This window comes from Syzygium oleosum, unplaced genomic scaffold (assembly GCF_021117445.2).
Source record: "Syzygium oleosum isolate NSW1041296 unplaced genomic scaffold, Sole_v2.1 Sole_v2.13, whole genome shotgun sequence".
Lineage (NCBI taxonomy): Eukaryota > Viridiplantae > Streptophyta > Magnoliopsida > Myrtales > Myrtaceae > Syzygium > Syzygium oleosum.
In genome coordinates, this window is record NW_026607497.1 from 4,767,213 (window position 1) to 4,782,258 (window position 15,046).

General features: G+C 42.3%; 1 protein-coding gene across 1 annotated transcript; it reads left to right on the top strand.

Moving 5' to 3' along the window:
• Positions 1-3,185, top strand: LOC115664522 (receptor-like protein 9DC3). The gene has a single exon (XM_056317332.1). It carries the CDS (start codon positions 14-16, stop codon positions 3,158-3,160), a length of 3,147 nt encoding a protein of 1,048 aa, XP_056173307.1. The 5' UTR covers positions 1-13; the 3' UTR covers positions 3,161-3,185.
• Positions 3,186-15,046: the final 11,861 nt, after the last annotated feature.

Below are 15,046 nucleotides of genomic sequence, written 5' to 3' on the forward strand. Positions count from 1 at the left end.
GCTAAATTGCAATATGGGGTGGCATCATATCCTCCTTCGTCTCCTCCTCTGTTTCCACTTTTTGTTACATGCCTCCCTGCGATTTTCTACGCCCCTTTGCCCTCCTGACCAACGCGATGCCTTGCTCCATTTTAAGAATTCCTTCGTGCTCGATAGCATGGCGTCGGACTATTGTGATCGGGATGGCCATGCCGTGTCTTATCCGAAGACAAACTCATGGAACAAGGGCGTGGACTGCTGCTCGTGGGACGGCGTGTCTTGTGATGGTGTCGCCGGCAACGTCATCGGTCTAGATCTTACTTGCAGTCGGCTTCGTGGTGCTCTCCATTCCAACAGCTCCCTCCTTCTCCTTCGCCATCTTCGGAGCCTCAACCTTTCCGGTAATAACTTTGCTGGCTCACTCATTTTATCTAATCTGAGTTCTCTTGCAACATTGACTCGTCTGAATCTCTCTCGTTCACACTTTTCGGGTTCCGTTCCCAGTGAAATCTCTCACCTCTCCAAGTTGGTGTCGCTTGATCTCTCTTTCAATTATAATTTTGACACATACCCATTCCCTACTCTTAGGTTGGAAAATTCGATCTTCACAATGCTGGTTCAGAATCTTACAGCATTGAGAAAGCTTGTTCTTGATGACGTAGACATGTCCATGGTTTCACCAAAGCCCTTTGCGAACTTGTCTTCTTCTTTGACATATTTAAGTGCTCCTTCTTGTTCTTTAGGGGGTATATTTCCAAATACAGTTTTTCAGTTACCGAGCCTTACTACTCTCGATATAAGTTTCAACTTTGACTTGTCCGGGATTCTTCCAAAATCCAATTGGACTGGTCCTCTCGAGTCTTTGTCTCTTGGGCGTACGAGCTTTTCGGGAGAAATACCCCATTCGATTGGTACCTTGAAGAGTTTAATAGTTTTAGATTTAACAGGGTGCAAATTCACAGGACACGTCCCACAATCATTGGCAAATCTCGAGCAACTCCAAGTTTTATATATTGTCGGGAATAGCTTTTCCGGGGTTGTAGAGTTTGAAATCTTTAGAAAGCTCAAAAATCTCCGAGAGCTTGGGGTTTCTCAAGAACTAAATCTAATGTACAATACACTGAAGTATACATTCCCGAAGCTTGAAGTGTTATGGTTGCCTTCTTGCAAATTGACCAAGTTTCCCTATTTCTTGAATTCGTTGAAAAGATTAACATACTTAGACCTTTCTTCAAATAGGATTAGTGGGGAGATCCCGAGGTGGTTTTGGGGAATAAGCCATGATACATTGAAAACATTGGTTCTTTCTAATAACCTTCTGGAGGGAGGTTTACAACAATTGCACCGGAAGAAATTGGGGAATATTAGCCTTCAGAAGAACTCATTCCTTGGACCGCACCCCATTCCTCCACCTTCTACTTCTTCCTTTCTTGCTTCTAACAATGGTTCCACCGGTGAGATCCCCTCTTCGATTTGCCAATTTAGTTCACTCATATCTTTACATTTATCGAACAATAATTTCTCTGGAAATATGCCATCATGTTTTGATAATATAACCAATCTCCAGGTTCTAGACTTGAGCAGCAATAAATTACAAGGACCATTACCACGCTCCCTTGTCAAATGCGTGAACTTATCAATACTACTTCTCGGTCACAACGAGTTTAGTGATATCTTCCCACATTGGCTAAAAGCACCGCAACTGTATAACCTTAATTTGCAATCGAACAAATTTCATGGTAGGATCAACCTCACTGCCTTTGGACTCTCTTTCCCCACTCTTGAAGTTTTATCTATTTCCAACAACAATTTCTTTGGACAGTGGCCCACAGAGTTTTTTTCAAACACCTCATTACGAGCTATAGATTTGTCCAACAACAAGTTTGGAGGGTCAATTCCACTTCCATCTCCTGTCACATTTTATTATGCTATGGCAAGTAATAAAATAACAGGAAAAATCCCCTCATTGATATGCAATTTTGCCAAGCTCGAGATCATTGACTTGTCCAACAACAGCTTAACAGGTAGCTTGCCTCGGTGCTTAACAAATTTTAGCACCAGTCTATCAGTTTTGAACGTGCGAAAGAATTACCTTGAGGGCACAATTCCTCAAGCATTTTCTTCGAGAAGTGGCTTGATTGCTCTTGCCTTGAGTCAAAATCGGTTTGAAGGCACATTGCCTCGGTCGCTTGTTAAATGTAGATATCTGGAAGTTCTGGATCTCGGTGACAATCAAATAGAGGATACGTTCCCAAGATGGTTGGGAACACTCCCAGAACTAAGAGTTCTTGTTTTGAGGTCCAACAATTTGAAGGATCTTTTGGATATTCCCAGTGGAGCTCATCTCTTTCCCAAGCTACACATTTTGGACCTCTCCAACAACAACTTTAGCGGTCCTTTGCCAGCCAACTTGATGATGAACCTTAAAGGCATAATGAACGGCGAAAATGGGCAAGCCAAATCATTGTATATGACACAGTATCTTTATGAATTTTCTATGCAATCTGCGTCATATGAAAATTCCATGACCGTGACCATGAAAGGGAAAGAGACTGAGCTAGAGAAGATCTTGACTTTCCTCACAATTATTGACTTGTCGGGCAACTCTTTTTATGGGAATATCCCCGAAGTTATTGGGCATCTTCACTCTCTCGTAGGGCTCAACCTTTCTCATAACCATCTTACAGGTTCCATCCCTCCGACTCTAGGGAACTTGACTGAGCTTGGATGGCTTGATCTATCTTCGAACAAGCTTAGCGGGGAAATTCCTAGAAAATTGGGAGATTTGGCATCCCTTGGGTACTTAAACCTCTCGAAGAACCAACTCACCGGTCGAATTCCACAAGATAAGCATTTGAGCACATTTTCAAGCAACTCGTTTAGTGGGAATCCGGGCTTATGCGGAACTCCATTGCCAAAAGCATGCCCTGGCGATGCTCAACCTCCTCCACCATCATCCTCATCAACTTTTGATCGCGAAGGGCATGAGAGTTGGTTCAAACAGAAGATAATGTGGATAGGTTATGTATCGGGAAACGTCATTGGGATTTCAATAGCATACATTGCATTTGAAACAGGAAGGCCCATATGGCTCGCGCGAACTGTGAGAATGCTAGAGAGAAGAGCAGCCGAGTGGATGAAGAAGGCAAAGCGAAAGGCCATCAAATTTCATGGACAATGAAATTGTTTGAGGAGTTGTCTTTGTAAACCAGCATTGTAAATTCAGTTACTAAAGATGTTACCAGACCAACTTGAAATGTCATTTCCCTTATGAAGGCTTGTTTCTAATGTATCCTCTTCTTGTTTATGGGTACAATTGTTTATCAGTGGAATTGAGAAGGTGAATAATATGATCTATCAAGCGCATGGCTTTAAGTAAAGAAGAAGCAAAAAACAAAAGGAAAAAAAATGAAGCCAGTGCCATTAACCTCTACAGATATCTTTTCCATCTTCCTGTGAGCGTAACGTTTATTTGTCCGTGAAGAATTAGAAGCGAAGACTGGCCTTAACTCATTCAATCAAAGTCGTTAATAGATTAATCTGTCGAAGATTTTTGTTTCGAAGAATCAACACCGAAATCTCTATATTGGATCTACTGTTTTTCCCTATTCAAAGAACAAATCGTTGGGTGGAACGTGCTTAATATTATGTTTCATTAAATCAACTTAGGACATTTGTACGAGCAGTGGATCACGTCAATATACGAAGTTATATGAATAGTCGAAGGTTAGCAGAATTCATCGATCTCCATAGCGTGGGTTTATGCTAAACCTTGGGCTTCAAAACAAGACTTACATAAACATCTTCGGCCATGCTCTTTATTAATGAAAACCAATTACCATGAATGTTTATTCCTCTCATGCCTTCTTTGAACATAAGCCTCTTGCTAAGCCCGGTCCATCCACAAGTTGGGCATTCCACCCAGTTCGCTCTAAGGCATTACTTTGCTCTCGATTCTTTCTTTTTTTTTTTTTTTTATGGTGGGACCATAGTTTTTTCTCTTTTTTTCTTTTTAATTTGGGAAGTCTCGTATTTTACTCACGCCTTTTGTCTTACTATATAGTATCATAGTATATAAGCAGGGTTTGAATTTCTCTTGCAAATTTCATTTCGGGCTCATAGCCTTGACGCGTGCGTTCGATCTCATTGAGTGATTTTTATCAACTTAGCTTATCCTTCAAGGTCGAATGTTCACGTGACGATTTTTGTACACGGAAACTTAGGATAATCAAAAGAACCGAAATTACAATTTACAGCAACTACCCCCGCCCAAAAAACTTTCAATGCGATCACTGATTCGAAATTACTGTGATGCTTAACGGAGAGATCAATTTTTATAATGTGCATAGCGAGTGAATTAGTAATTAAAATTATTAATTAAATATACTTAATAAACGGATATGAACTGGTATTGTTGTGATGGGAGACAATGATGAAGGATAAGGAACAGCTGGCCCCTTAAAAGGCAAAAACCCACCACACCACTCGATGCGACAAATCATGGCCGAAATGCACTGCTGGTGATCCAGAAAGAAGCTGGGTATTCAATCTACCACCCCCTCGCTATCGCTAAGTAGTCCTAGTGGCTTTTATCTGACCTTTGATTTGGTGAATTAGTGGGCTGGTTTTGGTAATGTTGGGACGGGGATGAGGATGGCAATTTCGTGTCCCTTTCTGATCCAGATTTTGGTCCATTGCAATGCATTTACTCCTATACCGTCGTCGCTTATCTCGTGAATTCATTTGGAATATGTCAAGATATACGGCTTACTTTACATATTTTACTTCGTGTAATGAGATCGATGATGCTCTTGTGAAAATATTTTCGGGAAAATTACCAAAAAAGTCCTCAACCTATTGCATTTGTGCCAATTCAGTCCTAAACCTTTCAATTTGGCCAATTCAGTCCTAAACCTTTTGCAAACCAGCAAATTCAGTCCTTTTGGCCGGCTAGCGCTGACGTGGCGCCGGCCGGCTGACGTGGCGCCGGCCGGCGTCCACGTGACAATATTTTAATATTTTTTTTTATTATTTTCGAAATTTTTTCTTTTTTCTTTTTTTTTTCTTTTCCTTCTCGCCCCTGGCCTGTCCGGCCAGGGGGAGGCTCACCGGCGAGGGCCCAGCTCCGGCGAGGCGAGCTGGGCCCTCGCCGCCGCTGGGCGAGGGCGGAGCTCGCCGCCGCTGGGCGAGTGCGGAGCTCGCCTAGCCAAGGCGAGCTCCGCCTCGCCGCCGCTGGACAAGCCTCGCCCAGCGAGGTGAGGCGGAGCTCACCCTGCCATGGCGAGCTCTGCCTCACCAGATCTGGGCGAGGGCGGAGCTCGCCCAGCCATGGTGAGCTGAGCCCTCGCCGCCGCTGGGCGAGGGCGAAGCTCACCTAGCCATGGCGAGCTCCGCCTCGCCGGAGTTGGGCGAGCTCGTCCAGCTCCGGCGAGGCGGAGCTCGCCTTGGCTGGGCGATCTCCGCCCTCGCCCAGCGGCGTCGAGGGCCCAGCTCGCCTCGCCGGAGTTGGGCCCTCGCCGGCGAGCCTCCCCCCTAGCCGGACAGGCCAGGGGAGAGAAGGAAAAGAAAAAAAAAAGAAAAAAGAAAAAAATTCGAAAATAATAATAAAAAAATATTAAAATATTGCCAAGTGGACGCCGGCCGGCGCCACGGCCGACGGCCACGTTGGCGCCGGCCGCCCAAAAGGACTGAATTAGCTAGTTTGCAAAAGGTTTAGGACTGAATTTGCTAAATTGAAAGGTTTAGGACTGAATTGGCACAAATGCAATAGATTGAGGACTTTTTTGGTAATTTTCCCAAATATTTTCCCATACCAAAAGTGGATCTAAAATAAGTTCGTATCGGTTGACTTAAACCTCGCCTAATTGGCTACTGTCCCATTTGGATAGGGGAGGTATAGAGTTCCGATCTCTACCTCTTAGGCTTGAAGGGTGGGGTTGGCCAGCAACAGCTAGCAATTGCTTGGTTCGTCCTAATGGCTTTTATCTGAATTTTGATTTGGTTAATTAGCAAGCTGGTTTTGGTATGCTGGGACGAGATGAGGAAGGCATATCATGTCCCTTTCATATCAAGATTTTACTCCATTGCAATGCATTTTTTTTACAGGGAAAATTACCAAAAATGTCCTAAACCTTTTGTAATTGTGCCAATTCAATCATAAACCTTTTTTTTTTGCCATTTCAATCCTAAACCTTTTACAATTGTGTCAATTCAGTCCATTCGGCCACTTTTGGCCGGCCGATGCTGACGTGGACGTCGGCCGGATGACGTCGCATTATTTTAATTTTTTTTTCCCTTTTTTTTTTGGTGAGGTCGAGCTCACCCAGGGACGGCGAAGCCTCGCCCAGATCTGGCGAGGCCTCGCCATCGCTGGGCGAGCTCGACCTCACTCGGCCATGGCGAGGTCGAGCTCGCCAGCCATGGGCGAGGCCGAGCTCGCCTGACGACGGCAAGGCCTCGCCCAGATCTGGCGAGACCTCTCCGTCGCCCATGGTCGGGCGAGGTCGACCTCGCCATGGCCGGTGAGGTCACCTCACCGGCAAGCCTCCCCCTGGCCGGACCAGAAGGAAAAAAAATATTAAAATAATGCCATGTCAACTGTCCGGCATCCACGTTAGCGCCAGCCGGCCAAAAATGGCTGGATGGACTGAATTGGCACAATTATAAAAGGTTTAAGACTGAAATGGCCAAAAAAAAAGATTTAGGACTGAATTGACACAATTGCAAAAGGTTTAGGATTTTTTTAGTAATTTTTCCTTTTTTACACCATCAATGTTTGTCTCGTGAATTCATTTGGAATACAAAATATTTAACTTACTTTATATATTGTTCTTTGTGTAATGGGACCAATGATGCTCTCTTGAAAAAAATTTCCCATAGCAAAAGTGGATCTAAGATAAATTCATATCGATCGACTTAAGCCTCACCTAATTAGGGGGAGCTACGAAGTTCGATCCCTACCTCTTAGGCTTGAAGGGTGGGGTCGGTCATCAAAACCTAGCAATGGCAAAAAAATAAAGAAATGGATAATGTCACAATTAGTTTTTCTACGTTTACCCAAAAATTAAAATCTTCCTTCGAGCATTCCTTAAGTTATACTTTTTCTTTCGATGGTCGGTTTTTGCCGACGTAGGTTGTCCGATTATGATACGAACACAATTGTACGCATGCCATGCTATGGCTTGCTCAATTTACACACACAATACGTTGGGAGCCACATCAAACAACATAAAAAAAAAATCAAAGAGAGAGAGAGAGAGAGATGGTGTCCATTAGGACGGCCATAGCTGCTAGCTCAAGCTCTAAGCTCCGGCCACCAGGGACGTTCAACCTAAGCTTGCCGATACCACAGCTACTCAAGCTCAAGACCGTGGCCTCTCAATGTGAGCTTGCGGCAGCCATGGCAACTTGAAATTTGAGCTCGATGCCATAACGACAAGATCTTTTTGAGTCACGAAATTCAAGGCCATGGCCACTCAATTGGTGGCTTTGAGGGACTATACAAATCATTTTTTTTGCATTGTTGTGGTCGTTAAATTTGTGAGTTTTGTTTTAGTAGGATTTAAGGAAGAAGAACAATAGGGAGAGAACATTTGAAAAAAGAAAAAAAAAACACATCGGCAAATAAAAGGAAACAGAAATCCACGCCAAAAAATAGTTAATGCCAAGTAGGCAAATCCCATCGCCAAATCCAAATTGGGACGATTGATGGCACGTTTTGTAAAGTAAGGGATGGTTTTGAAGCAAAATAGGTGGACCAACGATTTTGTTTTGTTTTGTTTTCGGGCAAAAGTAAAAGGACCAACGGTGACTTACCTATTTTATCGGCACTTTTTCTGCCCGTTCTAAAGAATGTAAACTGATCAGAGATCTACACAATTTGAATTGATCAAAGACCGCAACTAGACCACGAGCGTCAAATCATCCACTTTCTTTCCCATATCGGAAATCATTTCTCTTTTATCTTTTTAATTTCCGGAAAAATTTGGAAAAACGAAACGAAGAGATTAAAGAAGTGAAAAGATCTGACCGACCCGAACCTCCCCAACGCTGTTGCGTGCTGTGCACACCTTATCGTCCCCCCGGTTCTCCATCAAAAGCCGAGAAAAGAAAAGGAAAAGAGAGAAAGAGAAAGAGAAAGGAAGGGGGGGGAGGTAATGTGTGTGGCTGCGATTCCCGGAGATGGCGTGGGGAGGTTGGGCGAATTCGTGGGGATTTTGTTTAGGGCTTTTGTAAGTGCGCGTCGCGATGCTCCAGAAGCTGGTATTCCACGACCTACCCACCCACCCGCCACCCCCTCCGCTGTATTGCTAAGTAGCCCTCCTAGTCCTAGTGGCTTTTCATCCGCGTTTTGATTTGGTGGAATTGGTAGGCTGGTCTTGGTATTGCTGGGGAGGGGATGCGGATGGCAATGTCGTGCCACGTCCCTTTCTGATCCAGATCTCGCTCCATTGCGACGTATTTTCTACTTTTTTTTGTAAGAAAAGAGATATAGTCCGAAAATTACTTCGTTACTCTCCCAAAAACAGAGGAAGCAAATCTATTGGCAGGCTCTCTAATACGTGATTATCACCCCCATTGTTGGGTTGGATAACCCAATATCACCAGCCTATTTGCACGTGCATTTCCCTCCCTGAAATTATGGAAAATCTTGACCCGTCGAAAATACTTGAGCATGCTTCTAATATGAGAAATGAGTGTGTCGCCCAACATGAGGCGATGCAATTGATTTCCGAAGCAGAGAAATGGATGCTTGCGAATTCGCTTCCCAAACATGTCTACCATTGTTTGTTTGGTGAATTTACTCAGATTATGTCAAGATGTGTAGTTTACTTTACATATTTTACTTTGTATAATAAGATCGATGCTGCTTTCATGAAAAGAATTTTCTCCGGCAAAGTGAATCTAAAATAAGTTCATACCGGTCGACTTAGGCTTAGCCTGATTAGCTACCATCCCATATGGACGGGACAGGTACAGATTTCGATCCCTACCTCTTAGGCTTGAGGGTGTGCCGGCCAGCAGAAGCTAGAAATTGCAAAAATAATAATAATAAAAAAATGGGTAATGTCACAATTGGTCATTATTATTAACTGAAAAATCAAATCATTCTTCTACTGTTCTTTTTTTTACTTTTCAAAAATCAAATCATTCTTCTAGGCTCCCGGCCACTGAGGCCATTCATGCTCAAGCTTGCGGATGCCATCGCCTGCTCAAGCTTGTGATTGTGGCCGCTTGATTTGAGTTTGCTGCAACCATGGCAACTTGAACTTTGAGCTCGATGCGATCGTGGCTACACAACTTTTCGAGTCACAAGATTCGCGCTCATGGCCACTGAATTGGTGGTTGTGAGGTGGTACATATCATAGGTTTTGCATTGTTGTGATTGTTAAATTTTTTGAGTGTTTGATTTGGTATGATTTAAGGTAGAAGAAGAAGAATCTGTAGGGGAGAGAGAGAGAGAGACAGAGACAGAGATGCAGCATTCAAAAAAAAGCAAAAGAAAACCACATAAAAAGATAAAAAGGAAACCAAAAACCATGCCCGAAAATAGTTAACGCCAAGTCGGCAAATTTCCATCGCTGGACCCAAATAAGGACAATTGATGGCACTTGACGCAGCCATTCTATTGGCGCTTTTTCAGCCCGTTCTAATGCATGTAAAAGTAAACCCATCAAAAATCCGCACCAAACACCTTCCCCAGCAAAATTTCAATCAATGAGCGCTTTCGCATCCAAGCTTCTCCTCCCGTTTTCAACCAGAAAAGAAACAAAGAAAATAAAAAAAAAATTTACTTTGATAACGATATAACCCACTTCACGTATATTCCCGAACCATGAAACAACCCCCATTAGCTCGGTCATATTTTCAGTTGGTCCATTATTTCGACACATTTTCTATAACATACGTGAAGAATTATGCCGAATTGTGTATTTGCATGATTGAATAGTAAATGTTCAATTTAGTATCCCGATATCTTATAAGACCTTATTATATACACGTTGAAAACAAGTAAAGTAATCGGAACACCTAAACTAACATACATCCCCATAGATGATGGAGCTTAATTTAGCGGTGGAGACAACTAGCTAATGAAAGGATGGGGACCAAGAAGAAAACTTTGTCGCTTTCTTCTACCGTTTCTATTTTAACTAGGAAAAATTTCAAATAAAGACTCGAAGTGCTCTCATTTACTCAAATAAAGACTTGAAGTGTATTTTGTGTCAAATAAGGATCTAAAGTGAATTTATGTTCTCAAATAAAGACGTGAAGTTGCTATAATAGTTTCAAATAGAGGCCTCACTCCGCCGGCTCGCCTGCCGGCCAAATTTTCTAGCCGACGAAGGGCATGTTTGTCCAAAAACAATTTTAACATAAATTTTAGTTAAATTAGATTTAAAATTAAATAAAAAAAAAGTAAAAAAAGGGGGTAGGGCTGGCAGCTAGCCCTCCTCGCCTGTGGCCGCCGCCCTATCGCCGGTGGGGCGGTAGCGATGGCCGGCAGGGTTGCCGGCGCCTCTGCGAGGGCCAGTAGGCCCTCGCTAAAGCCCGAGGAGGGCGGCGACCCTCTCCTAGATCTAGGCGAGGGTCATCGAACCTCGCCCCGGTCTGGGTGACGGTCGCCGGCCCTTGCCCAGGTCTGGGAGAGGGTCGCCGCCCTCTCCTGACTTTGGCGAGGATTGCCGGCCCTCGCTAAGGTGCCAACTACCTCGCCAGCCATCACTGCCCCCCCACCAGCGATGGGGCGGTAGGCACAAGCGGGGCTGGCCTCCCCCTTGTTTTTTTTTTTTTAAACTTTATCTTTTTTTTTCATTTTTGAGTTTGTTTTTATGGAAAAAAACTGAAAACGAAAAAATCAAAAAAATTAAAAGACAAAAATGCCCTTGACTCCAGTGAGGTAAGGCCCTTTTTTGAAACTGAGGTGGCCACTTTAAACCCTTATTTGAGATAAAGTTCACTTCAAACTCTTATTTTAGAAAATGAGGGCACTTTAGGTCCTTATTTGACATATGATTCACTTCATGTCCCTATTTAAGAAAATAGAAGCACTTCGAGTCCTTATTTAGAACTTTCCCTCTTAACTACGACCCAATAAATTACGAGTCCCATTAATAAATAAATAAAAGTAGGACATGAAATGCACCAAACAAGTAGCCCGTGAAGCGAAAGTCTATTACACGACGCCCCAAACTATGCCAGCATTCGGACACGTGTATTTCAACATTGATTGGCATCCCATTGCTGGCTTTGCTCGCCTACCAGCTATCCATCCTGAATATGGCCCTGTACCGTATGGAGAATAAATTATCCTTTTCTTTTGTTATTATATATCAAGATTAATATTATGAAAAATCTCAAATTGATACACATGTGATGAATTTATCCTATACTAATTTTTTTATCACCAAAAACCCCAAACTGGTATACTTACAACAATTTTACCCTAAATTAATTTTTTTACCACAAAAAACCCCAAACTGGTACAGTTGCGACAAATTTACCCTCCTTTAAATTAGATTAATATCACAAAAAATCACAAATTGGTACATTTATGACAAACGAAGGGTAAAACCCCAAACTAGCACACCGTCAACTGTCACGTGTCATCCAACTCAGAAATTTGACGGAAAAATTTAACGGAAACTAATGGAGAGTAAAATTCACAGGTATGCCAGTTTGGGGTCTTTGGCTGTCAAAAAATTAATTTAGAGCAAATTTATGACAGACATGCCAATTTGGAGTCTTTGGTGGTATTAACCATATTTATCATGGCCTCGTTAACAATTTTTCCTCAGGTTGCGTTATTAAGCATGTTAATTCCTATTTTTTTTTATTTCTTGATTAATTTTATCTAATGCGAGAAACATCGAAAATTGTTTTTTTTTTCCTTTAATTTCGTTTGCTCAAGAAGTGTTTTGGAGGCAGCGTAAGTAGGAATTTTCTGTCCACAAAGACAACGACGATAAAAAAGAAAAAGGACGAATTCCGTCTTCCAACCGGTCGTCTTTCCCCCCCTCCCCTCGCCGGTCAAAAAGAAAACCGCAGGAGGCCAGCACAGCTTTCGGAAATGGGGGCGACGGACACGTGTCGGTAGGCCGAGGGGGTTTTCTCTCTCGTTTTCGAAAAGCAAGCGATTCTCGAGTGGCGCGAGCCATTTTTGAGTCGGAGGGAGGGAGGGACGGCCCCGTAGATCCCGCGCTTTTGTCCCGCGGGTTACCCGGTAAAGCGTGACCCGATTCTCCGGGGCGTTGCCGGTGACCCGGTTCCGTTAGGCCAACCACATGTGGCCAATCTCTAGTATTTTGTATGCTCTTGGGCCAAATCAACATTCGGCTTTTTAAAGTGTGAGATGTGAATGCAAGTTCCCTCCCTGTTTTTTTTCTAAAGGAAACCCTCCATTCCAACAAAGTAATGAGAATATTACAAGGAAGAGTCACTACCTATGGGGATGTTATTAAAAAGAAAAGGAAGAAATAGTTTCTGAATGATGAAATGCCCGTTTTGCGAGCTCGTGGACGGCGATGCTCCGACGTGTGCAGGTCTCACGAGAAATTACATCGCGAGTTGCTGCGGAGTAGGAAGCGAGTGTCCGAGACGACGGGTCGAATGCTCCAATGGGAAATATCATTTTGTTGGATGGCATGCGATTAACAATTTGCAATCGCTTTCGAAAACCGCTTTTGTGGATGCCGAGGGACTGAGTAGATCTTCAGGTGAGGAGAAGAGCTACAGCCTCCACTCCCACCGACGAATTCCATCTTCCGCGTCTTGTCCATGCTCATACAACCGAGCTTCTAGCCGATCGTGCAATAATACCAATGGCTCCTTTATTTATCTTCCAAGGAACACATCTACATTAAACTTCTTCTTTTTTCTTTTGTCAACAATCTACATTGAACTTCAACTTTTGATTTAACGAGGGAAGCCAGGATGACAGAATTGGGTCCAGCTCAACCGGTGATCATGCGAATTTCACGTGAAATCTATGTAATTAACAAGTATATTATGATATACTTGATCCAATGCATTCAAGTCATCCAAAATCTACTCATGAAAAGGGCAGTGAATTTAAGGAAGCATTAAGGCTACATTTGGTCATCTTGACATTTTTATCAAATAGGATATAAGTAAGATAAGATTTTATCATTCTAATAACCTATATATTGTTTGGTAAATGTTCATGAATGTGCATATACATTACGCAATTTAGTGGTGTACAACGGATATAACTGATTGAATGTAGAATATGACTTTCCTTTTGAGATTTCGACCAAAAAAAAAAAGTTAAGCCATGGGTCGTAATAGAGTTCACATCGCTCCCCAAGCTCGGTGTGACCACCTCCGATCGCGCATGGCCGCCAGTATCAATTCCAAGACTAGATCTCATATTTGAAGTGATTGAGCACAAGAAATAGGCAAAAGGTCGCCTCAACGACCAAATCTTAGATCTTAGGTTGGCCAGGTGTTGTGGCGGTCACGTGACCAGCCTCAAAATGGCCGAACAATGACTATGCAAGGTCACACAACCTGACTCGATTTTTCGTACGTGTTTTTCTTTTTCTATTATTTTTTTCCCAGTTTGTAGATATCCTTATCAGGTGTATCCCCATATGGTGTTACATCCGATTCACCCAACGTAGCCTAATTAATTTGTAGAAAGGTATTGCGGGAAGGCAAGTCTAAGAGAGTACTTAACCAATTCTTTCGAAACTTAATCAGGCTTAAAGTTTGGAACGAATTTTCCACGTGAATTGGCAAGACTATTCGAATACTAGTTACAAACCCCCTGTAAGTTCGGAACGGGTTTGAAATTTCTTGGAAATAACTAGGGAAATTCGAACACGAAAGACATTTTGCCATAGTACTTCTAATCTCTTTCCACTAGGAGAGCAAGTATCAGCTGATTCGTCCGCTTTGACGAGATTTCATCGTGTATTGCGGTCAATATGAATTTGGTTGCACGCATCATGTTCATCAAAGTAACATTCAGAACCATCTTTTTAACTATGCTCTTTCTTTATGAGTGAAAATCAATTACCAATAGTTTTCTTTTCAAGCCCTCTTTCTCCATAGTCCCCTTGCTGAGGCTGGTCCATCCACATGTTGGGCCTTCCAGCCAGTACGCTTTAAGACCATACCTTGCTCTATATTTTCTTTTTAATGTTCGGGTCATATTTTTTTCTTTTTTTTTGGTTCCTTTTTAATTTGGACTGTCTCTTACTTTAATCGCGTCGTGTATCTTTGTGTATTCGTTATACGGTATCTTACTATATAAGTAACGTGTGGAATTTCTCTAAGAAGTTTCATTTCAACTCATACGTTTGATGTACGCATTCAATTTAATAGAGTGATTTCGGTCAGCTTACCTTAACATTTTAGGTTGAACATTCATTTAATGATTTTTGCACACAAAAACCTAGGATAAGAACCGAAGGATTGACTCCCTCATTATTAAAATCTCGCAGTAAACACGCTTGGGCTTTTGTTAGATCTGAAATCCCTAATTTATTCACAACTTATGAATTATTGACACGTGAATTTACATATAATTTGCTCATAATTTTAAAGTTAGAACAATATTTTAACCGTTGACGTATTTTTTACTTTCGCCGTTAAATTTTAAATAGACAAGCCTTCTGTTTAGTAACTAGATGCGGAAATGCTATAATGTTTAAGAGAGCGACTAATTTTCCATAATGTGCATCACGAGTTTATTAGTAATTTATATCGATTAAAAATGCTTAATAAATTGAAAACGAACCAATTTTTTTAGATCGGAGACAATAATGGAGGGAGGATAAGGAAGGCGAGGGCGGTGCTGGGCCAGTAGGAGCAACAGCTGGTCCTCAAAGCAAAACCACACCACTCGAGGCGACAAATCACGGCGGAAATGCACTGGATCCCTTCTATTTCCCATATTGGATTTATTTATCATTTATTTTCCAATGGAATATATTTTCTTTTACGCAATTACACTTGATATCGTGAATTTATTAGGAATATGTGAAGATAGTTAACTCACTTGACATGTTTCACTCGTCCAACCAGATTGATGATGCTTTTATGA